This window comes from Mobula hypostoma, chromosome 5 (assembly GCF_963921235.1).
Source record: "Mobula hypostoma chromosome 5, sMobHyp1.1, whole genome shotgun sequence".
In the NCBI taxonomy this organism is placed as follows: Eukaryota; Metazoa; Chordata; class Chondrichthyes; order Myliobatiformes; family Myliobatidae; genus Mobula; species Mobula hypostoma.
The window spans coordinates 107,975,847-107,999,369 of record NC_086101.1 but is presented as its reverse complement, the minus strand read 5'-3'; the positions used below and the strand labels follow the sequence as shown (position 1 = coordinate 107,999,369).

The 23,523-nt window shown below is 45.6% G+C and overlaps 1 protein-coding gene across 6 annotated transcripts in view; it reads right to left on the bottom strand.

The window, feature by feature from the left end:
• LOC134346899 (uncharacterized) overlaps nt 1-21,803 on the bottom strand; it is a 44,898-nt gene extending 23,095 nt beyond the window's left edge. For 4 of the 6 annotated variants that reach the window (XM_063048724.1, XM_063048726.1, XM_063048725.1 and 1 more), the window contains exons 1-4: nt 20,948-21,803; nt 15,813-15,875; nt 9,451-9,580; nt 4,382-4,469 (exon numbers count right to left, since the gene is read on the bottom strand). In XM_063048724.1, the coding sequence (XP_062904794.1) occupies nt 4,382-4,469; nt 9,451-9,580; nt 15,813-15,875; nt 20,948-21,014 (348 nt within the window). In that variant the 5' untranslated portion in view covers nt 21,015-21,803. Of the gene's footprint in view, nt 1-4,381; nt 4,470-9,450; nt 9,602-15,812; nt 15,876-20,947 lie in introns of all 6 variants that reach the window. The other 2 variants (XM_063048727.1, XM_063048728.1) reach the window with 2 other exon arrangements.
• Between the last annotated feature and the right edge of the window lie 1,720 nt (nt 21,804-23,523).

Sequence of the window (23,523 nt, the reverse complement as noted above, 5' to 3'; positions counted from 1 at the left end):
ACCGACCTGCACTCAGCCCATAACCCTCCATTCCTTTCCTGTCCATATAGCTGTCCAATTTAACTTTAAATGACAACATCGAACCTGCCTCAACCATTTCTGCTGGAAGCTCGTTCCACACAGCCACGACTCTCTGAGTAAAGAAGTTCCCCCTCATGTTACCCCTAAACTTTTTCCCTTTAACTCTCAACTCATGTCCTCTCGTTCGAATCTCCCCTACTCCCAATGGAAAAAGCCTATCCACGTCAACTCTATCTATTCCCCTCATAATTTTAAACACCTCTATCAAGTCCCGCCTCAACCTTCTACGCTCCAAAGATTAAAGACCTAACTTGTTCAACCTTTCTCTGTACTTAGGAGATGAAACCCAGGCAACATTTTAGTAAATCTTCTCTGTACTCTCTCAACTTTATTGACATCTTTCCTATAATTCGGTGACCAGATCTGTACACAATACTCCAAATTTGGCCTCACCAATGCCTCATACAATTTCAACATTACATCTCAACTCCTATACTCAATGCTCTGATTAATAAAGGGCAGCATACCAAAAGCTTTCTTCACCACCCTATCCACATGAGATTCCACCTTCAGGAAACTATGCACCGTTATTCCTAGATCCCTCTGTTCTACATGCAGAGTTCATATGTTCTCTGCATGTTCCTCTGTGGCTTCCTCTGTGTGCTCCATTTTCCTCCCACGTTCAAACAATGTATTGGTTAGTAGATTAATTAGTCACATGGGTGTAATGGGGCACCATGGGCTCATTGGCCAGAAGGGTCTGTTACCATGGTGATCTCTAAATATAAATAAACTTTGGGGCGGCATGGTCACATCATGGTGAGCGTAACACTAACGCAGTGCCAGTGACCCAGGTTCAATTCCTGCCTCTGGCTGTGAGGAGTTTGTACGTTCTCCCCATGGCTGCGTGGGTTTCCTCCGGGTGCTCCGGTTTCCTCACACATCACAGAAACATACAAGTTAAGGTTAGTGTTACGTACCCCGTAACTGGGTTGCCAAACCAGCAGAAATGGACCACTTAGTTGGAGTCTGCATTACTGGAACTAAGAAAGTTTTATTAAAGAAATAAGTAACACAGTACTCTAATCGTAAGGATATAAATGCAACAGGTTAGCAGTGATAAAACACACCTGTACACAGAACTAGGATAATAGGAATCAAACAAGCACTATCGCAGACTAGGGGTAAAATGATCAGTCTCAAGTGACGCAGAATTCAGTTCAGCTTAGCACAGTTCGCAGTAATCGCTGTTGTGCCGTTGGAGAGAGAGAGAGAGAGAAGGATGATATGCAAATTGGATTCAGACAGACCTTGATGTTCTCCGCAGTTAGCTTTTGGGTGAACCCTTTTAATGTCTTCTGTGGTCACCGACTGTGACCCCTCCGTTCCGGATACGACCGTTCTTCCGCAGTGAACCCGGCACCCAGGCAAGGGCGGTTCCCGCCGATCGTACCTTTTCACCCTGTGCATCTATGGTTGGTTCCCGTGACCAGACCTCCAAACTCACACCAACTTGTGGGGGCACACCGCTTTTCCAGGGTCTCGTTATCTCGTGATCTCGTGGTGTCTCGTGCCTTAGCGAACCTGTTCCTTTTATCCCCCTGCTGGGATATCGCCTGTCCATCAAACTTCAAACAGTTCAGGTTCAAAGCAACCAGTCTGTCAATACTCGGACTGGTGTCTCTTTTCGTTAATCTCTCTCCTCTCTCATTAACATTTTGAATGTTTCTCCATTTGTCTCTCTTATCTCTCTCATCAGCATCTATCTTCTGATAACTTGGTTTTTCGTCACATTAGTGAGATTGTGGGCCTGGTATGTTGGCACTGGAGGTGCGGCAACACTTGCGGGCTGCCCTCACTGATTTGATTTGATGCGAGTGATGCAGTTCACTCCATTATTTTGATGTACATGTGACAATTAAAGCTAATCTAATCTTGAGTCTCAGACTCTCAATAATAAAGTTATGCTGAAGAGTTACAAAGAAGGCACGACAGCGGCTATATTTCATTAGGAGTGTGAGGAGGTCTGGTTTGTCAGCAAAGACACTTGCAAATTTCTACAGAGGAGCACTCTAACTGGTGGCCTCACCATCTGGTATGGGTGGGGTAGGCCACTGCACAGGATCGGGAAAAGCTGCAGAGGGTCATAGACTCAGACAGTTCCATCGTGGGCACTAGCGCCCCCCCCCCACCATCGAGGACACCTCATCCATCACTAAGGACCCTCACCATCCAAGACATGCCTCTTCTCATTATTACCATCAGGGAGGAGCTACAGGAGCCCAAAGACACACACTCAATGTCTTAAGAACAGCCTCTTCCCCTCCACCACCAGATTTTTGAGCAGTCCACGAACACTACCTCACTATTTTGCTCTCTTTCTTTGCACCAATTTTTTAAAAATATTTTCATTACATATTTTATTGCTTTACTTAAGAGATAAAGCACCTTCTGTTCCAATGAACTGCACCGCCCAAACTCACCTTTTAACCCTAGCCTAATCACAGGACAATTCACAATGACTGATTAACTGCTAGCTGGTACATATTTGGACTGTGAGAGGAAACCAGAGCACCCGGAGGAAACCTACACAGTTCACAGGGAGAACATGCAAACTTCTTAAAGACAGCATCGGAATTGAACTTTGAACTCCAGAACACCCAAGCTGCAACAGTGTTGCCCCAACTGCTAACTGGCGCCCAAGTTATTGCATCTTATAGTGAATTTTTTTCTATACCGCTGCCACCAAACAACAAATTTCACAACATACATGATAATAAACCTGAATCTTTTCATTTTTGGAAAATCTGCAAGGAAAGTAAAGGTACTTAGTTAGGTAGCTATGTTTAATTTGGACAACTCTACCTGTACCTTGAGGTTAACTACAGAATACCGTGGTTATGTAAGAGTTAATTCAATGGACTAGCAAGTACAGTAGATTCTGGTTAATTGGGCCATCCGTTAATCAGGACACCTACTTATTTGGGCAACTTTTAAAGAACTAAAACTAATTGAGAAAATACCTGGGATTCCTTTCGCTGATTTGGGACACTATGCCACTTAATTGGGACAGCAGATCTTGGCTGAAAAGTTTCAACTAGGGTCAGCCGCATGCACTGTGTGACTGTTAGACACTACACCATGCATGAAGCAGTTTTGAAATAGCATCAGTGCATGTGTTGGTGTTCAAAAAACAGTGATTTTTGTCACTGATAGTTGGCGAGAAATAAGCACCAAGATAATTCAGAGCCGTTTTGCGTACTGCGGTTTCAAGCATCCTGGCTTGGAGATGCCAGGAATGGCTGGGAGTGAAAATGAAATGATTTTGCTACTTCAACAAAAGTTAGGTACTATGAAGAAATTGAAGGCATCAATAATCCTCTTGAATGTTACAATGCAAATGAAGATTTCAATGCCATCATGAAAACCACTCTTTGAAGCCAGTCCATTATCTGCACTTGGTGTCTGTGCTGATTTTGTTCATTTACAATGCGGCAGAGATCACTGGATGAATTCCTCTGTCGATAACTATTAAGAACTAGGACACAGTTTTACAGTACTGTAGTAGTATTAGTAGTGTTCTAATTTGTTGTGTATTTCCTTTAAATACATAATTTGTTACTCAGTTAAATAACAGTTTGTCTTTTTTCTATCTTTTTAACTATTTCAATGAAACCTGCTCATTGGGGACCTGCTTAATTGGGCAAAAATGTACTGGTCCCAATGTGTCCCAGTTAACCAGAAGCCACTGGATTCCCATTCCACTGATTTCAGCAACTTTCAACATCTGTAATTAAATTTAAATACTGGATTTTTTTTTAAATCTCAGAGAAGGGAAATGGAGCAGTGGTAAAATTTACCTATAAAGTGCTCCAAATGGTGTGCATCTCTCACAGCCTCTGACAACTAAGTCCAACTCCTGGCCTTCACGTGTGGCTTAACTACTAGGAATGGTGGAACTGCTTCTACAGACAAGAGAAGGGGCCAAGGTAGACCATTGGCACCTCAAATCCAGTTCATTCAGGCAGGAGGGGCTCGTCAGCTTTGGACGGCAGCCCGCCTCGGAGAAGGAAAACTCTGATTTTAAACTTCCACTGCCTTGTGGCCATACCCACCCATGGGAAAGGCTTCGGGAGTAAACCCCAAGGAAGAAATCCGGAGCTGGGCAACTTCACTCTGGCAATCTCTGCGACGACACTGGTGCCAAGCTGTATCAGCACTTGCCCTTCCCTTGGACTACATCAGTGATGTGGAGAGGGGGAACCCGCTGGCTGGGCAGCAGCCGGTTCTTCACATCTTCCTGCCCCTGGGATTGATAGCTGCCTACCATCAATGACAAATTAGTTCTAAAGTCTCTCACCTCTGTGTGTGATCGCTGTCTAGTCTCATCCCACTGGGGAAACTCTTCCTCTGATGTCTGTTTACAATGGTTTTCCAAGTCCATTTTGCTTGGGCGGGGGAGAGAAGGAAGGAACCAGTTAGAAAATGCAGAAGTCGAATTTTTCTCTATATTAAAATAAACTTTATTCATAATACAAAATAATTTATAAGAATAAATCTCTTTCATTCTTACATCTATAGTCAATGCTTTCGGGAGTGTTCTACTACCTTCCTTGAAACAAAGGAGGACTGTTGCCACTCCTGTGCCTCCCTGGGGAGGTTCACTACTATAACTATGGAGGGGCTTCCTCACCCAACCCAGTCTCTCCCAGTACAAATGCAGAAGCCCACACTGTGGTCCTTCTCCACCTTGCACCAAGCTTCAGTGCGTCCCTCAGCACATACTCCTGTGGCATGGAATGGGCCAGCTGGCAGCATTCCTCTGTGGACATCTTTGATGTGCCAGCAGACCAGAGGGCGTCCTTCACTGAATTGATGCTCTGCCACCAGCACTTGATGTCCGTCTGTCTCTGTGTGTTTTGTGTCTTGTGTGTGTGTGTGCGTGCGCCCGTCCATGGCAACAGCCTGTCCATCATAAGGTCGTCAGACATGCTGCTGCTCAAGATGAACTGTGACACAGGCCCTTGCATCTTTCTCCTCACTCTCTTCGCCAACCCACAGTTGACAAAAAGGTAAGCAGTTGTCTTGTCCCCATTACAGTCATCCTGCTGCAGGGATGATGGTCTGGGCACACAGGAAGGACCCGACTGGCAGAGACAGAAATGTCAAGCGTTCAGAGTGGCAGTCCAGCTCACACACCACCCCCTCTCCGTCTCCCACCTGAGTTGCCCCTTCCTCCCCCTTCACAGGGCATCCACCTCTTCATACAGGTGGTCCTACTTTAATCCAACTGTTATGGTCCTAAGAAACTTTCTTTCCAGTCCTGAAGAAAAGTCTTGGCCTGAAACACTGACTGTTCGTTCGTTTCCACAGATGCTGCCTGACCTGCTGAGCTCCTCCAGCATTTTGTGTGTGCCTCCTGTTAGAAAGAATCACGTCATAAAAACAACACTGTCAATGAGGAAAAAGGGAATTTGAGGCTAGAGCAGGGGTTCCCAACTTTTTTTATGCCATGGAACCCTACTATAAACTGAAGGATCCATGGACCTCAGCTTGGGAACCCCAGGGCTAGAGAGTTTCAGACCTGTAACACCAAAGCTATTTTTCTGCAGGAGTTTCAAAAGATTAAAGATTAGTTTTATTCGTCACACGTACATCAAAACATACGGTGAAATGTGGTAATGTCCAACACAGTCCGAGGATGTGCAGGGGGCAGTCCGCAAGTGTTGTCACGCTTCTAGTGTTGACATGGCGTGCCCACGACTCACTAACCCTAACCCATACGTCTTTTTGGATTGTAGGGGGAAACCTGAGCACGCAACGGAAATCCATGCAATCACAGGGAGAACGTACAAACTCCTTACAGACAGTGGCAAGAAATAGTCATAGTCATACTTTATTGATCCTGGGGGAAATTGGTTTTCGTTACAGTTGCACCATAAATAATAAATAGTAATAGAACCATAAATAGTTAAATGGTAGTATGTAAATTATGCCAGTAAATTATGAAATAAGTCCAGGACCAGCCTATCGGCTCAGGGTGTCTGACCCTCCAAGGGAGGAGTTGTAAAGTTTGATGGCCACAGGCAGGAATGACTTCCTATGACGCTCAGTGCTGCATCTTGGAGGAATGAGTCTCTGGCTGAATGTACTTCTGTGCCCAACCAGTCCATTATGTAGTGGATGGGAGACATTGTCCAAGATGGCATGCAACTTGGACAGCATCCTCTTTTCAGACACCACCGTCAGAGAGTCCAGTTCCATCCCCACTACATCACTGGCCTTACGGATGAGTTTGTTGATTCTGTTGGTGTCTGCTACCCTCAGCCTGCTGCCCCAGCACACAACAGCAAACTTACAGCACTGGCCACCATAGACTCGTAGAACATCCTCAGCATCGTCTGGCAGATGTTAAAGGACCTCAGTCTCCTCAGGAAATAGAGACGGCTCTGACCCTTCTTGTACTCAGTCTCAGTATTCCTTGACCAGTCCAGTTTATTGTCAATTCGTATCCCCAGGTATTTGTAATCCTCCACCACGTCCACACTCTGGGGTCACCGGTACCTTAGCTCTCCTCAGGTCTTCCAGCAGCTCCTTAGCCTTTTTCACAATAAGCTGCAGATAATTCTGCTCACACCATGTGACAAAGTTTCCTACCGTAGCCCTGTACTCAGCCTCATCTCCCTTGCTGATGCATCCAACTATGGCAGAGTCATCCGAAAACTTCTGAAGGTGACAAGACTCTGTGCAGTAGTTGAAGTCCGAGGTGTAAATGGTGAAGAGAAAGTTGCTGGCACTATAAAGAATTACATTAACCCTACATTACTGCGCTATCCTGGCGTGTTTACAAGCTTATATATTTTATTATTGCAAGCTAAAAATACCTAAAATATGTAACCCAAAATGGAAACCTGTAGAACAAGATGGTGTCATCGTGAGATGTGGTGACACATCTAGAGATGTGCATGACCCCTGAGATTAGATACCGATAAAGAATGCTTTCCAAGGTGGAGGAGCAACACGTCTGCATAGCCTCCAACCTGATAGCATGAATATAATTTTCTCCTTCTGGGAAACAAATTTCAACACCTCTTCCTCTATTCCCCACTCTGACCCTTTACCTCTTTTCACCTGCCTATTACTTCCCCCTGGGTCCCCTCCTCCTTCCCTTTCTCCAATGATCCACTCTCCTCTCCTATCAGATTCCTTAATCGTCAGCCCTTGACCTTCCCCACCCATCTGGCTTCACCCATCACCTTCCAGCTAGCCTCCTTCCCCTCTCCCTCCTTTTTATTCTGGCATCTTCCCCCTTCCTTCTCAGTCCTGAAGAAGGGTCTCAGCCTGAAACGTCGACTGTTTATTCATTTCCATAGATGCTGCCTGACCTGCTGAGCTCCTCCAGTGTTGTGTGTGTGTTGCAGTCCAAAGCAACGTTTTGAAAACTTAGTGTGAGTACCGGACAACAGTCTGGAGAGTAGGTAATGGTGAAAAACATGTTTGTCTGAAGATGATTCTGCAGGTGCAAATACTACCTGCTGCTTACAGTCCTAAGGTAAATAGCCCCGAAGGGTATAAAAAGGGGCAATTTCTTTGTGTAAGTTGGAAGCTTCACTTAGGCTGGGCCGCAACGAGACAGAGAGAGAAGGGAAGGCTGCTGTGCTTCCCTCCAGCAGTTTATTGTCTGGTGTGGCTTAGTGATTGGTTGATAAGTATTTAACTCTTTTACTACATTAGTAATCATGTTTCTACTGTTTTTTATATTTTATATAACTGTAATTAGGGTGGTGGAGATACATCTCTACCAAAAAAGGTCTAATGCACTCCTCCCCTCCGCTAGCCTGCAGGTCACCCTCGGGCAAGGTATAGCACCTGCTTAGCCCCCTGATCAGGGTCATGTGAAGCCATGGGAGCAGGTGGTGGATGGCCGTACGAACAGCTGTTGCAGATCACAGGTCCTGGTTATGTGACCACTGATGACAGGCAGACAGTCTCTGATGGATTGACAATGGCTGGGATGCTGACTATAGCTCAGTGTTTAACATATTCATTCCTATAGGTCTGATCGAAAAGATCCAGAACTTGGGCCTCTGTAGCTCCCTCTGCAAATGGATCCTCGCTTCCTAACCAGAAGACCATAACCTGTGCAGATCGGAAATAACATCTCCACCTCGCTGACAATCAACACTGACACACCTCAGGGGTGTGTGCTTAGCCCACTGCTCTCCTCTCTCTATACCTATGACTGTGTGGCTATGCACAACTTAAATGCCACCTATAAATTTGCTGACGATTCACTATTGTTGGTAGAATTTCTGATGGTGACAAGAAGTTGTACGTGAGTGAGATAGATCAGCTAGTTGAGTGGTATTGCAGCAACAATCTTGCACTCAACATCAGTAAGACCAAAAAGCTGATTGTGGACTTCAGAAAAGGTAAGATCAGAGAGTACACACCAGTCCTCAGAGGGATCAGAAGTGGAAACAGTGAGCAATTTCAAGTCCCTGGGTGTCAGTTTCTCTGAGGATCTTACCTGGACCCAACCTATCGATGCAGCAACAAAGAAGGCAAGACAGCGGCTATGTTTCATTAGGAGTTTGAGATTTGGTTTGTTACCTAAAACACTCTCAAATTTCTACAGGTGTACAGTGGAGAGCATTCTAGCTGGCTGTGTCATTTGTCTGGTATCGGTGGCGGGGTGGGGGCTACTGCGCAGGATCAAAATAAGCTGCAGAGAGTCATAAACTTAGTCAGTTCCATCATGGGCACTAGCCTCCATAGTAACCAGGACATCTTCAAGGAGCAGTGTCTCAAAAAGGCGGCGTCAATCATTAAGGACTCCCATCATCCAGGACATGCCCTCTTTTCGTTGTTACCATCAGGAAGGAGGCACAGCAGCCTGAAGACACGCACTCAATGATTCAAGAACAGCTTCTTCCCCTCTGCCATCAGATTTCTGAATGGACATTAAACCCATGAACACAACCACGCTACTTTTTAATTTCTATTTCTGAACTACTTATTTAAATATTTCATGTACACAATATATGTAATTTACTGTAATTCATAATTTTTTTCTATTATGTATTGCGATGTACTGCTGCCACAAAGACAACAAATTCATGACATACACTAGTGATATTAAATCTGATTCTGATCACCTGTCTTACAAAGACAATGCCCAGAAAAATGCAATAGCCGGCTACCTCAGTAAAAATTCACCAGACACAATCACAGTCATGGAGACCTGCATCATACGACATAGTATGTGGTACATAATGATGATGATGATAACTGTAAAACAGTAATTCCTTGTAACCTCTAACACATATGTAGTGCCTGCTTTGTTTGCGGATAGTTGCTGCTGGATCAGATAAGAACAATGGGCAAATTTTTAAATATGTTAGCTGCAGGACGAAGGCTGGATCTCACCTTTGTCGGCAGAGTTTCCGGTCGAGCCTCTGGCTCTGCTCATCTTCCTCCTCCTGCAGCCGCCTCGCCACCGTAAGGTTCACCCGCACTTGCTGGGCCTTCAGCCTGTTGGCTGCAAGGTGCTCCTCAACTGCAACAATAAGCACAGGAGCTGATTAAATGAACATGGATTTATCAAGCCTCAGCATTACATCCTTGCATTTATATTCTACAGGACTACAACATAAAACCAAGAAGGTAGTGTTCAGACTTTATAAGGCACTGGTGAGACCGCACTTGGAGTATTGCGAGCAGTTTTGGGCACCTTCTGTAAGAGAGGATGTGCTGGCATTGGAGAGGGTTCAGAGGTGGTTCACAAGAATGATCCTGGGAATGAAAGGGTTAATACGAGGAACATACGAGTCTGTACTCTGAGTTTAGAAGAATGGGGAGAGGAGCACCTCAAATATTGAAAGTTCTACATTTTCATGGCAAATATACCATGTGGAGGGGTGGCAGGTTGTATGGGATGTCCAGGGAGGGGTAGCACCTTTGGTGAAGGGGCTTGTCATGTCCAATCTGGGGCAGCTCACTCACCTTTGGTCTCTAATGAACACTCAGCTCTCACCTGTGGCTCCAAGTTGCTGACTGCATGTGGCAGCCTCGATCAGGTGAGGGTAGCCAACACCCTCGTACCCCGCTGAGATAGGGACATGCCTGTCCCAGCACTCAGCGCCAGCTCCAGCGGACTGGGCGGATGAGATCTGCGGTGAGATCCAACAGCCAGGAAGGTGGTTCTGCAGCGTCCCATGGAGAGCGAAGGGCATGACAAGGCACAGAAGATGCCCTGCAACCAAGGAAGACCCCAGTTTATGACGCTTCTTCGTACCACTGGATCCAGACTTCCAAGGTTGAGAGAGTGGAACTGCCGCAGCGCAATGGCAGGTTCCGTCATCGTCGGACACGATGGACAACCACCTCGTACCATGGGTATGTGTGCTTGTGATAATAAATACAGAACATGACACAGCACAGGCTTGTGCCGACATTCTAACCTACTCCAGGACCAAACCTTTCTACATAGACCCCCATTTTTCTAACACCCATATGCCTACCTAAGAGTTTCTTAAATGTCCCTAACATATTTGCCTCCCCCAGCCCTGGAAGGGCATTCTATGCTCCCACCACTCTGTGTAAAAAAAACTTACCTCTGACAATCCCCCTCTATTTACCTCCAAACACCTTAAAAGGTATCCTCTTGTATTACCCTTAAGTGGCAGGGTGGAGATACGTCACTACTAAAGGAGGTGTAAGGCACTCCTTTCCTCCACTAGCCTGCAGGTCACCACTAGGCAAAATGTAGCACCTGATTTACCCCTGATCAGGGTCAGGTGAAGCCATGGGAGTAGGAGATGGATGGTGGTACGAGCAGCCGATGCAGATCACAAGTCCTGGTTATGCGACCACTGACACCAGGGAGACAGTCTCTGAAGAGTATCAATAATGGCTGGGTTCACCTGTCTTGTAAAGACACTGCCAGAAGGCGGCAACGGAAAGAACAATCGTGGTCATAGACCATGATCACCCACCTCATTCCACACATAAGGATGATGATGATGTATTAGCCATTTCTGCCCTGGGAAAAAGTCTGTAAATATCCACTTGATCTATGCCTCTTATCATCTTGTACACCTCTTTCAAACCACCTGTCATCCTCCTCTCCAGAGCTCGCTCAGTCTATGCTCATCAGACATGCTCTCTAATCCAGGCAGCATCCTGGAAAATCTCCTTTACACCCTCCCTCAAGCTTCCACATCCCTCCTATAATGAGACAACCAGAACTAAACACCATAAACTTGAACCTGAAGACACGGTAGCATAGAGGGTAGTGCGAGCCATTACAGCTGGGAGAGTCGGAGTTCAATTCTGGCACCGGCTGTATGGAGTTTGCACGTTCTCTCGGTGAGCACCTGGGTCCCCCCACGTTCCAGAGACGTATGATTAGTCGGTTTATCGGTCATTCTGAATTGTCCTGTGATTAGGCTCGGGTTGCTGGACTCGTTGGACTGGAAAAGCCTGTTCTACACTGTTTCTCTAAACACCTCTGGAGGCAGAGTGATAAAAACGTAGAGTGTAGTAATGTTTCCTGACCATCTCAAACTCCCAGTCCAGATGCCAGCATCTCCCCTATCCGTCCCTCCCAGTATCTCGCATGTCCCAATGGGAGCAGGCCAACCATAATCTCTCTGCACAGGGCAGATTCCTCTTCCTGGAAATCCCTAATTTCAAGGTCAGACATGGACACAGACTAAGAGAGGTCAAATACAAAAGTATACACAGACATTAGCATGAGAAGATTTCAATAGGTCAGAAGTCGATTTTAGTGTCACATGCACAAGTGTACCTCCTCCAAGAGGAGCACAACCTTGCCGAGGTTTGGAGGCCTGCCTCAATGACCCGGAGAGCTATGTTGACTGCAGTCAGGTCTTTGTGCTTTTACTCTTGGTAGGGTCTCTCATGCCAAACAGGTCAAAGGGTTGAGGCCAGACTAAGAGTGGTCCACCAGTCTTCCAGGTTCGAGAGTTCAGCTCAAGGCTAACAACCCCGAGTGGTCAAAAAGATTTCTACGGAGGCAGAAATAAAGATTCCTCTTACATCCAAGTGTGACGGTATTCCTGAGTGCCCATGCAAGAGTTGCATGGCTGACAGTAGTGAAAAATGAGGAGCTACTGACATGATGAAGGAAGTCCTGACCACCAGCAGGGGTGGAGGAGCTTCATTGCTGCCCTGAACGCCAGCGGTGTAACGGGCAGTAAGTACGCACAGACATGTACGTACAGGATGTACAGGTGCAAGGAAACCCCAACCTGCAGCAGCATCACAGTTTAATGATGCCATGTGCTTTGTGCCTTCGATAGAGCATTAAACACAGAACAGTACTGTGCTGGACGGGCTGTTCCATCACGGGCATGTACAGTAGCATCAGTGAAGGGTCTAAGCATTCTTCAAGAGAGTGAATCCACAGAAGGTGTCTGATCCGGACAGTAAGCCAGGCCGAGTACTAAAGGACCAACTAACTGGCTGAGGTATTTACAGATACAGCGGATCCTGCTAACTGGGACACACCGAGACCAGTACATTTTGGCTCTGTTAAGTGGCTGCCCCAATTAGCCAAAGTTTCACAGAGATAGTTAAAAAGTTTTATTTTTTAAAAAAACTTTAACTGAGTAACAAATCATGTATTTAAATGAAAAACAATTAGAACACTACCAATACTACTACCATACTATAAAATTATATGAATTCCTAATAGTTATCGACGGAGGAATTTATCCAGTGTATGCTGCCATGTTATTTTGATTGATTGTAGATGAACAAAGTCAGCACAGACACCTAGTGCAGATAACGGACTGCCTTCATACAATGCATTCAACTACTGCATCCTCCAAATCTTCATTTTCATTGTAACATTCAAAGATGATTGTCAACTCCTTCAAATTCTTCATAGCTCCTAACTTGAAATAGTGAAATTCTTTCATTTTCACTCCTGGCTATGTCTGGCATCTCCAAGCCTGAATGCTTGAAGCCACAGTGAGCAAAACAGCTCTAAATTGTCTTACTGCTTATTACTCACCAACGATCAGCAACAAAAATCACTGCTTTCTGAAAACAAAATGCACAAATGACGTTATTTTAAGACTGCTTGCTCTAAGCTCAGTGTAGTGTCAAACAGCCATGCATGTGGATGTGACTGACGCTAGTTAGTAACTGTCAGCAAGTCTCCTGTCCCAATTAAGCAACGTTGTGTCACAAATAAACTAAGGGAAGCCCAGCTATTTTCTCCATTAGCTTTTGATGTTTAAGAGTTGTCCCAAATAAGCAGCTGCTCCTTTTAACCAAAGGCCCAATTAAGTGGAATTCCCTGTACATTCAATCTCTAGCTTTCACAGTCTAAGGCACAAACGTGTGCTTATAGAGCACTACAGTATAGAAACAGGCCCTTTGGCCCATCTAGACCACACCAAACTGTTATTTTGCTTAGTCCCATCGACCTGAACCTGGACCATAGCCCTCCATACGCCTCCCATCAATTTGAATGTGCAGGAACACAAGAAGCTGCAGGAGCTTTGGACTCAATTGCAGTCAACAACATGAGCTGCAATGTAAAAGACTGACAAAACTGAAAAGGGTGAATACAGAACTGGAGGTGTTATATTTGAATGCGCCTTCAAATATATTCATCTACCTTATTCCATATACTGATGTATACGGAATAAGGTAGATGAACTTGCAGCACAGTTGCAGATTGGCGGGTATGATGTTGTAGGCATCATTGAGTCATGACTGAAAGAAGAACAGAACTGGGAGCTCGATGTCCAAGGGTACACAATGTATCAGAAGGAGAGGCAGGAAGGCAGAAGGGTTTGGCATTGCTCTGTTGGCAAAAAAACTGAAATCAAATCATTAGGAAGGTGTTGAATCTTTGTGGATAAAACTAAGCAACTGCAAGGGTAAAAAGACCCTGATGGGAGTTTTATACAGACCCCCAAACAATAGTAAGGATATGGCCTACAAATTACAACAGGGCATAGAAAATGCATGTCAAACAGGCAATGTTACAATAGTCACGGAGAACTTTGATATACAGGTAGATTGAGGAAATCAGATTGATGCTGGATTCCTGGAGGTGAAATTTCTAGAGTGCCTACGAGATGGCTTTTTAGAGCAGCTCGTGGCTGTGTTCACTAGGGGTTCACCTATTCTGCATTGGGCATTGTGCAATGAACCAGAATTGATGAGAGCAATTTACTCTGAAATTTGAGAAGAAGCAGCTAAAGTCAGATGTTATCAGTGTCACAGTGGAGTAAAGGGCATTACAGAGACATGAGAGAGAAGATGGCCAGAATTGATTGGACACAGCCTCAGAATAGAGTGGAGTCCTTTTAGAACAGAAATGAGGTGGAATTTCATTAGCCAGAGAGTGGTGAATCCGTGATATCCTTGCATACAGGCAGCCGTGGAGTCCAAGTCTTTATGTATATTTAAGGAAGAGGTTGATAGATTCTCGATCGGTCAGGGCATGCAGGGATATGGAGAGAAGGCAGGAGATTGGGGCTGAGAGGAAAATTGGATCAGCCATGATGCAATGGTGAAGCAGACTTGATGGGCCAAATGACCTAATTCTGCTCCTATAGCTTATTGTCTCATGGTCTTATGGATTCAGCCCAATAACATCACAACTAGAAACATCTTCAGATCAATGAGCAACTATGAGGATCAACCAAGTACGGTGTCCACACCAAGGTGAAGCTGTAGCAGAGCTGTGTTCTGTCCACACTCTTCTACGGGTCAGAATGCTGGCACATGACAGAGAGCCACCTTGCCAAGCTGTTGTCGTTCCACACCATGAGCCTCTGGAACAATAAAGATCTCCAACCATTCCCTACTATTTCTGTGTCACCAAGAGGACATGGCCACAATCATCATGAGGAAACCTTGGAGATGGATTGGGCACATAATGAAAAGAGAGGCCCACTCTATCAACAAGACAGCACTTCATTGGACCCCTGAAGGGCAAAGGAAACATGGGAGATGAAAGACAAATTGGCACCCTAACACAGAGGCAGAAATGAGGACCCTGAACCACACCTGGGGCACAATAGAGAAGATGGCCAAGGACAGATAGAGATGGAGGACCTTCATGGCTGCTCTAAACCACAGCAGCATTACAGGCAGTAACTAACTAACAATACCATCACGGGCACAACCCTCCCCACCAACGGTGGTATCTGCAGGAGGTGTTGCATCAAGAAAGCAATATCTAAAGATTCCCACCATGCAGTTGTGCCATCTTCTCACAGCTACCATCAGGCAGGAAGTGCCAAAGCCTGAAGTTCTACACCACCAGGTTCAAGAACAGCTATTTTCCTTACACCAATCAGTCCTTGAATCAATTGGCACAACACTAATCACTACAGTTTAGAGTCATTGAACAACACAGAACAGGAAAAAGCCCTTCGTCCCACCTAGCCTGTGCTGAGCTGTTACTCCGCCTAGTCCCAACGACCTGCACCCAGACCATATCCCTCCACACCCTCCCCACACAGTTACCTACGCAAACTTCTCTTCAATCTCACAAACAAACCTTCATCCACCACTTCATGCCACATTCACACCACGCTGTGAGTGAAGAAGCTCCCCTTCAGATTCCCCACAAATACTTCAACTTTCATCCTTAACCTATGACCTTGAGTTCTAGCCTCACTCAACTTTGACAGTACCTCCCAAACCTCTGACCTCAGCATTATATGTGCAGCCTCATGAGAATGCGAGAACACATGGGTGCATGCGCGCAGAAACACACACACACTCACAATACTCACCTTCCTGCTCCTGTAAAACGTGCGCAACCGTCTGGTCTTCCAGAATCTGGAACTTCTGACAAACTGCAGAGAAGATATGGGGGAGAGAGAGTGTGAGAGAGAGAGACTGAGAGAGAGAGAGTCAGGAAATATCTCTAAGAAGGGTTGCACTGGAAACAACCATTCCAGCCCCAGGCAACATCTCTCAGTCAATACACATGCTCTCTCCCCGGATCACCACACAACCCGCTATTCTGCTAACTCATAGAGAGTGAGTACCTGATATCCAAATACAGTTCTGGATGGCATCCGTCCTTGTAATGAGTGAGAGATATTTTATCATAGATTCTCTCCAGCTCTTTCCCGCTCTTCCTCTGTGACCTCCTCCAACCCTCCGAGGTCTCGGCTTTCCCTCAATTCTGGCTTCACAGCCCAGTATTATCCACTACTGGGACAGCCATAACTTGATAGAACACGTACTGAGATACTGTGAATAGCTTTTGTTCATGTGCCATCGAGTCAGATAGACCATATTACAGCACAGTACAGGCCCTTTGCTCCACAATGTTGTTCTGCTGTTTTAAGATACTCCAGATCCATCGAACCCTTCTTTCCAATAAAATCCTACATTTTTCGTTTGTCCATGTGCATATCTAAATGTCCCTAATGTATCTGCCTCTACAACCACCTCCAGCAGTGTGTTCTAGGCACCTGCCACTCTCCGCATAAACAACCTACCACTCCTACCACTAACATCCCCCCCCCCAAATACTTTCCTCCAATCACCTTAAAATGATGCCCCCTCGTATTAGCCATTTGCACCCTGGTTAAGAGTCTCTGGCTGTCCACTCGACCTATTTTATCATCTTAAGTCGCTTCTCATCCTCCTGTACTCCAAAGAAAAAAGCCCTAGCTTTCTCAACCTATCCTCATAAAACATGCTCTCTAATCTAGACAGAATACTGGTACATTTCCTCTGCATCCTCTCCAATGATTCTTATTAAGAGGCGACCAGAATCGAATACAATATTCCAAGCATAGTCTAACCGGGGTTTTATAGAGCTGCAATATTACCTCATGGCTCTTAAACTCAACTAATGAAGGCCACATACTTCTTAACCACCCTATCAACTGGCACAGCAACTTTGAGAGGTCTATGGACTTGAATCCCAAGCTCCCTCTGTTCCTCCACACTACTGAGAATTCTGCCGTTAACCCTGTGCTCTGCTGTCAGTTTGACCTTCCAAAGTGAATCACTTCACACTTTTCTGGATTAAGCTCCATCTGCCACTTCTCAGCCCTGTTCTGTATCCTAGCAATGTCCCATTGTAACCTATGACAACCTTCTACACTATCCACAACTCCACCAACCTTCGTGTCATCTGCAAACTTACTAACTAACCCTTCCAGTTCCTCATCCAAGTCATAAAATCACAAAGAGCAGGAGTCCCAGAACAAATCCCTGCGGAATGCCTCTGGTCACTGACCTCCAGGCAGAATACTCTCCATCTACAACCTCTGTCTTTAAGTGTGGGCAAGACAATTCTGAATCCATGCAGCCAAGTTTCCCTGGATCCTATGCCTTCTGACTTTCAGAATGAGCCCACCACGGGGAATCTTGTCAAATGCTATACTAAGATCCATATACATCACTTCCACTGCTGCATCGCTGTCTGGTATTGGGGGGGGGGGGTGGGGGAGGTGGGTTTGGCCTCTGCACAGAATCGAAATAAGCTGCAGAAAGTTGTGAACTCAGTCGTCACAATCATGGGCACTGGCCTCCATAACATCCAGGACATCTTCAAGGAGCAATACCTCAAAAAGGCAGCGTCCATCATTAACGACCCCCATCACCCAGGTGATGCCTTGCAACCATATGGGAGGAGATACCAGAACCTGAAGACAAACACTCAATGATTCAGCAGCAGCTTCTTCCCCCCACCAGCAGATTTGTGAATGGACATTGAACCTATGAACACTACCTCACTACTTCTTTGCTGGTGGAACGCAGCAGGCCAGGCAGCATCTACAGGAAGAAGTACAGTCGACGTTTCGGGCCGAGACTGTTCCTGAAACGTCGTCTGTAGTTCTTCCCATAGATGCTGCCTGGCCTGCTGCGTTCACCAGCATTTTGTGTGTGTTGCTTCGATTTCCAGCATCTGCAGATTTCCTCGTGTTTGCCTCACTACTTCTTTTCCCATTTTGCAGTACTTATCTAATTTAACTTATTTTATATTAAAGGCATCCGTTAGTCTTGCATCTCACAAGAAAGTCTTCACTCTCCAGGGCGCAGGCCTGGGAAAGGTTGTATGGAAGACCAGCAGTTGCCCATGCTGCAAGTCTCCCTTCTCCACGACACCGATGATGTCCAAGGGAAGGGCAAGGGCCGATACAGCTTGGCACCAGTGTCGTCGCAGAGCGCTGTGTGGTTAAGTGTCTTGCTCAAGGACACAACATGCTGCCTTGGCTGGGGCTTGATCTCACGACCTTCAGGTCGCTAGTTGAATGCCTTAACCACTTGGCCACGTGCCCACATTATAGATACTTATTTTATATATATTATTGTGTGTGGGTATGTGGCTAAGTGGTTAAGGCATTGGACTAGCTACCTGAAGGTCGTGAGTTCGAGCCCCAGCCGAGGTAGAGTATTGTGTCCTTGAGCAAGACACTTAATCACACATTGCTCTGCGACGACACTGGTCCCAAGCTGTATGGGTCCTAATGCCCTTCCCTTGGACAACATTGGTGACGTGGAGAGGGCAGACTTGCAGCGTGGGCAACAGCTGGTCTTCCATACAACCTTGCCCAGGCCTGCGCCCTGGAGAGTGAAGACTTTCCAGGCGCAGATCCATGGTCTCGCAAGGCTAACGGATGCCTTAAGTTAAAAAATATATTATTGTAAATTAGTTTTTTTATTATGTATTGCATTGTACTGCTGCTGCATAACAACACATTTCACAACATATGCCAGAGATATTAAACCTGATTCTGACTCTGCTCTGTCATCATCAACGTGCTTTGTCACATCCTCAAAGAATTCATCAGGCTCATGGAGGCACGGCTTGCCCATCACAAAGCCTTGCTGACTATCCATAATCAGACTATGCTTGGCCTGGTATGGAAACACCAAAGGGAAAACCCTCCCAACCACTGAGCACATCTACATGAAACGCTGTCATAGGAAAGCAGTATCCACCAACAGAGATCCCCACCACCCAGGACAGGCTCTCTTCTCGTTGCTGCCATCAGGTAGAAGGTACAAGGGCCTCAGGTTCAAGAACAGTTACTATCCCTCCACCATTAGGGTCTTGAACAAAAGAGTATAACTGCATTCATCTGTTGGGATGCCCCCACAACCAATGATCGCACCTTAACGACTTTATCTCATTATCTCATGCTCTCGTTATTTATTGCTAATTATTTATATTTGCATTTGCACAGTTTGTTGTCTTCTGGTAGATCTTGTTATAGTCACTGAGTTGCTATAGTTTGCTGAGTATGTTTGCAGGAAAATGAATATTTTGTACATGGTGACTTTGATAATAAAATTTACTTTGAACTTTGCCCAAATGCTCATAAATCGTGTCTGTAGGAATCCTCTCCAATCGTTTGCCCACCACTGATGTAACAGCAAAAAGAAAATCAGAATACAGAACTATAGTGTTGCAGTTACAAAGTACAGTGTAGTCAGATAAATTATGTGCAAGGCTCACAACAAGGTGATTGGGAGATCGAAAGTTCATACTCAGTGAACAAGAGCCCATTCAAGTCAGCAACTGTCCTGGGCCCAGCACACGTGCAATTACAAAGAGAACTCACCAGTGCCTCTACTCCCTTAGCAGTTTGCAGAGACTCAGCATTACACCTGAAACTCTGAAAAACTTCTACATTTGTGCAGTGGAGAGAACATTAACTGACTGCATCACAGTCTGGTGTGGAAACACCAAAGCCCTTGAATGGAAAATCCTACAGAAAGTATTGGATACAGCCCAGTCCATCACGGTAAAACCTCCCCCACTCCCGAGCACAGCTCCGTGGAGCACTGTCATAGGAAAGCAGCATCCATAATCAGGGACCCCCACCACCCAGGCCAGGCTCTCTTCTCACTGCTGCCATCAGGTAGAATGTACAGGAGCCTCAGGACTCACACCACCAGGTTCAGGAACAGTTACTACCCCTCAAACATCAAGATCTTGAACCAAAGAGGATAACTTCACTCAACTTTGCTTGCCCTGTCATTGAACTGTTCACGCAACCAAAGGACTCACTTTCTAGGACTTGATCTCATGTTCTTGATATTTATTTATTATTTTCCTTTTGTTTTGTGGTTGCAGAGTTTGTTGTTGTTTACGCATTGATTGAACGCGGTCTTTCATTCATTCTATTATGGCTATTATTCTATTATGGACTTATTGAGTATGCCCACAAGAAAATGAATCTTAAGGGTTGTATATGGTGACATATATGACCTGATGAAAATACGAGGCGACTAAACACGTGTACTGTAGAATCAGGGTAAAGTCTTAAGTTAACTTTGTGGGTATGTCTTGGTGCCTCATAACATAGGGCTCATCACCCTGAGAGAGCAGTGGAGGCTGCCAGGAGTTTACATTGGCCAAGTATAGTTTGGAGTTATTGTTGTGTTTTCTGATAGATAATTTTTTGTAGCTTTCTTTTTGCTATTTTCGCCAATTTTTGTAAGTTGATTTTTGACACACCTAATACACTCCCTTGTACAAAACTGCTAAGCAATTCCAGCCACTTTTTTTTTCTCTTCGGTCATAACCCACATATCTAACACTGACATTGACCACAGCCTGTGTATGAGCGTAACTAAAGTTTACCCTGAGGTTTAGTCGTCGACAGTTCTCTCTCAGAATAGAGCTGGAATTGGAAACAATAGCACAGAAGGTGGCACCGTAGCGTCGCGCTCAGTGACAGGGCTTCAATTCCCACGGCTGTGTGTGAGAAGCCCTCGATACCCCTCCCATCCATGTGCTGTACCTATCCAAACTTCTTTTTAAGGTTGCAATCCACTACTTCCACTGGCAGCTCGTTCCACACTCGTACCACCCTCTGACCAAAGGAGTTCCCACTCAGGTTCCCCTAAGTATTTCACCTGTCACCCTTAACCTATGACCTCAATGTCATCTTACCTTGCTTTACTTGATTTGGTCCCGCCTCTCCATCCGCCACTTCCCTCTGATATCTGACCTCAGTCATCTCCTGGTAGCCTCCACCAAGTTGGCATGTCTTCTAGTGCTCAATGCACTCTTGCAGCTTCATGAGGTGGTCCTCAGTAATTTAGTCTTCTCCTCCTAGATTCTGGTAGCTAGTCTACTTGTCAATTGTATCCTAGGGCCACCAGGCAACTCTTTCCACCAACCAGAAACACTTTCATTGCTTCATGCCAAGTTAAATAAAGCTCTGTCTCTCTGCCACTTCCTCACTTAATGGGTTAATCGGTTGAGTTGATCTGCAACTTCCTGACCAAGAGGCAGGATTTTAATAGTTACGATAGTTTGGTTAGTCAATGATTTACCTCAGGTACAGGTTAGCCGCACATTTAAGCCTTGTTCTTGTAGCTGTCAGAAATGATCATCACCTCACAACCAACATTTAGTAACTAGTCTCGGTTGTTTAACTAGTTTAGTTTTAAATTAACCCTAACAATTAATCCGCCCCAATAATTTAGTTGTCGCACTTTCATCGGCCAGATACCCCAGTTATCAGCTACTATAATCCATTTCAATAGTTTAAATGATTAGTTATTTGACTGAATTCGGTTCCCTTGGGTTACTGATTAGTTAGGGTTGTTTAATTAGTGAAATACCTTTCAATGATCAATGACAATGAGTTAAAAGGTCAGATTTACTAGTTGAAAGTTCAGGAAATGGTTCCGGGGCTTCGCCCGCGGATTCGGGTCTCCGGCCTGTTCGGGTCTATCCCCGGGGCGAGCTAAACCTATCCCCAGGCCCTGGCTCCGCTCCCAGAACCGCCGCCTCACCTGGTGCCGCGGCCTACCTGTCCTACGGTGCGCAGTACAGCCCAAACAAATGGGCGAGACGGGCCAATAGGAGGTAGGGGGCGGGATATCCTTCTGATTGACACCTGTCATCGCCCCTGCTGATAACCAGCGGGAACATCTGAAAACGCGATCTTGGTTAATACAGTCAAACAATACTGTATCTGCAATCCTCAATTAATATTTAATGCCTAAATATTACTATAATTGCTACCTAGTGTTTTTTTTAAATAAAACTTCAATTCTGTGCAAAACCGGTTGGTAGGTTAATTCAAACAACAGGAATTCTGCAGATGCTGGAAATTCAAGCAACACACATCAAAGTTGCTGGCGAACACAGCAGGCCAAGCAGCATCCTATAGATGCTGCTTGGCCTGCTGCGTTCGCCAGCAACTTTGATGTGTGTTGGTAGGTTAATTCACTTAGGTTGTATTGCTGGGCGGCGCGACTTGAAAAGGCCTATTCTGCCACTGTATCATGTCTAAATAAATAAATAAACAAACAAACAAACATTATAATTGCAATCTGGATCCCAACACTCCGATTCAAGGTCAAAGTAAAATTTATTTTCAAAGTACATACGTGTCACCATATCCTAACATGGGCAAAATAAGGCAAATTGGGCAAATTACAAAATGATATAATGTTGAGAAGAGTTGTAAAGAGTCCTTGAAAGTGAGTTTGTAAGTCGTAGAGTTAGTTCGGATTTACGGCGTGAAGTTATTGATGCACTATCAATTACTCCAAAAGTCTGGAAGTAGAGTAAATACTGAAAGGCTTTTATTAGCAGTAAAATGTGACCTCGACCATGCTGAGTATCTGCCCCTGGACTGAGAGTGGCCCAATCGCCTTTATTCAGGGTCTGTGGGAGGAGCCACAGGAGCAGTCAGCAGAGGGGCGCGTCCAGACAGGTAACCCAGTTACAACATATATATATGGTTTACCAGAGTTATCCACACTGGTTCAGGAACCTTACGGACCTAAGGCTCTGTACCTCCTGCTCGATGAGGGCCTGGCCGAGATGGTGGGGGTTCCTGATGATGGATGTTGCTTTCTTGTGGCAGTTCTCCTCGTAAATGTGCTGAATGACAAGGAAGGCTTTGCCTGTGATGGACTGGGCTGTATTCGAGGGAATGATAGATTCAAATGAGTTCATTGTCAAATCCGTTAGGTCATTTTTCCCCGTGAAGCTTTCCGAGAAAGAAGCAGGCGCGGTGGTAGTACACAGCGATGAGCACACAGCAACAGAACAGTGCAGCAATCTGACGTAGGACATGAAGAAATGCCAATGTGACAGGAACGGACTTGGCCGGGAAGGGGATGTGAAAGAGGTGACTGCTTCAGGATTCTGACAGCTGTGGGGAAGAAGCTGTTCTTTAATCTGGTCACCTGGGCTTTCAAACTCCCATGCCTTCTCTCAGAAGAGAGAGGAGAGAATGGCCAAGGTGGTGACAACACTATGCTCCTTCCTGATGCACCGCCCCGTGAAGATGTGCTTCGCGGAAAGAAGTGACTGGGCAGTATCTATCGCTCTCTGCATAGTGTCTCGGCCCAGAGCAGGGCAGGGCAATTTCCAGAGGCCACAGGAGCAGAATTAGCGCCCCCCCCCCACACACACACACTCACTCCACGCTCAACATTCGCATCCGAATTCCCTGATGGATGGTGGAAGAGCCAGGAGGCGCTTGGGGGGGAGGGGTGGTAAGG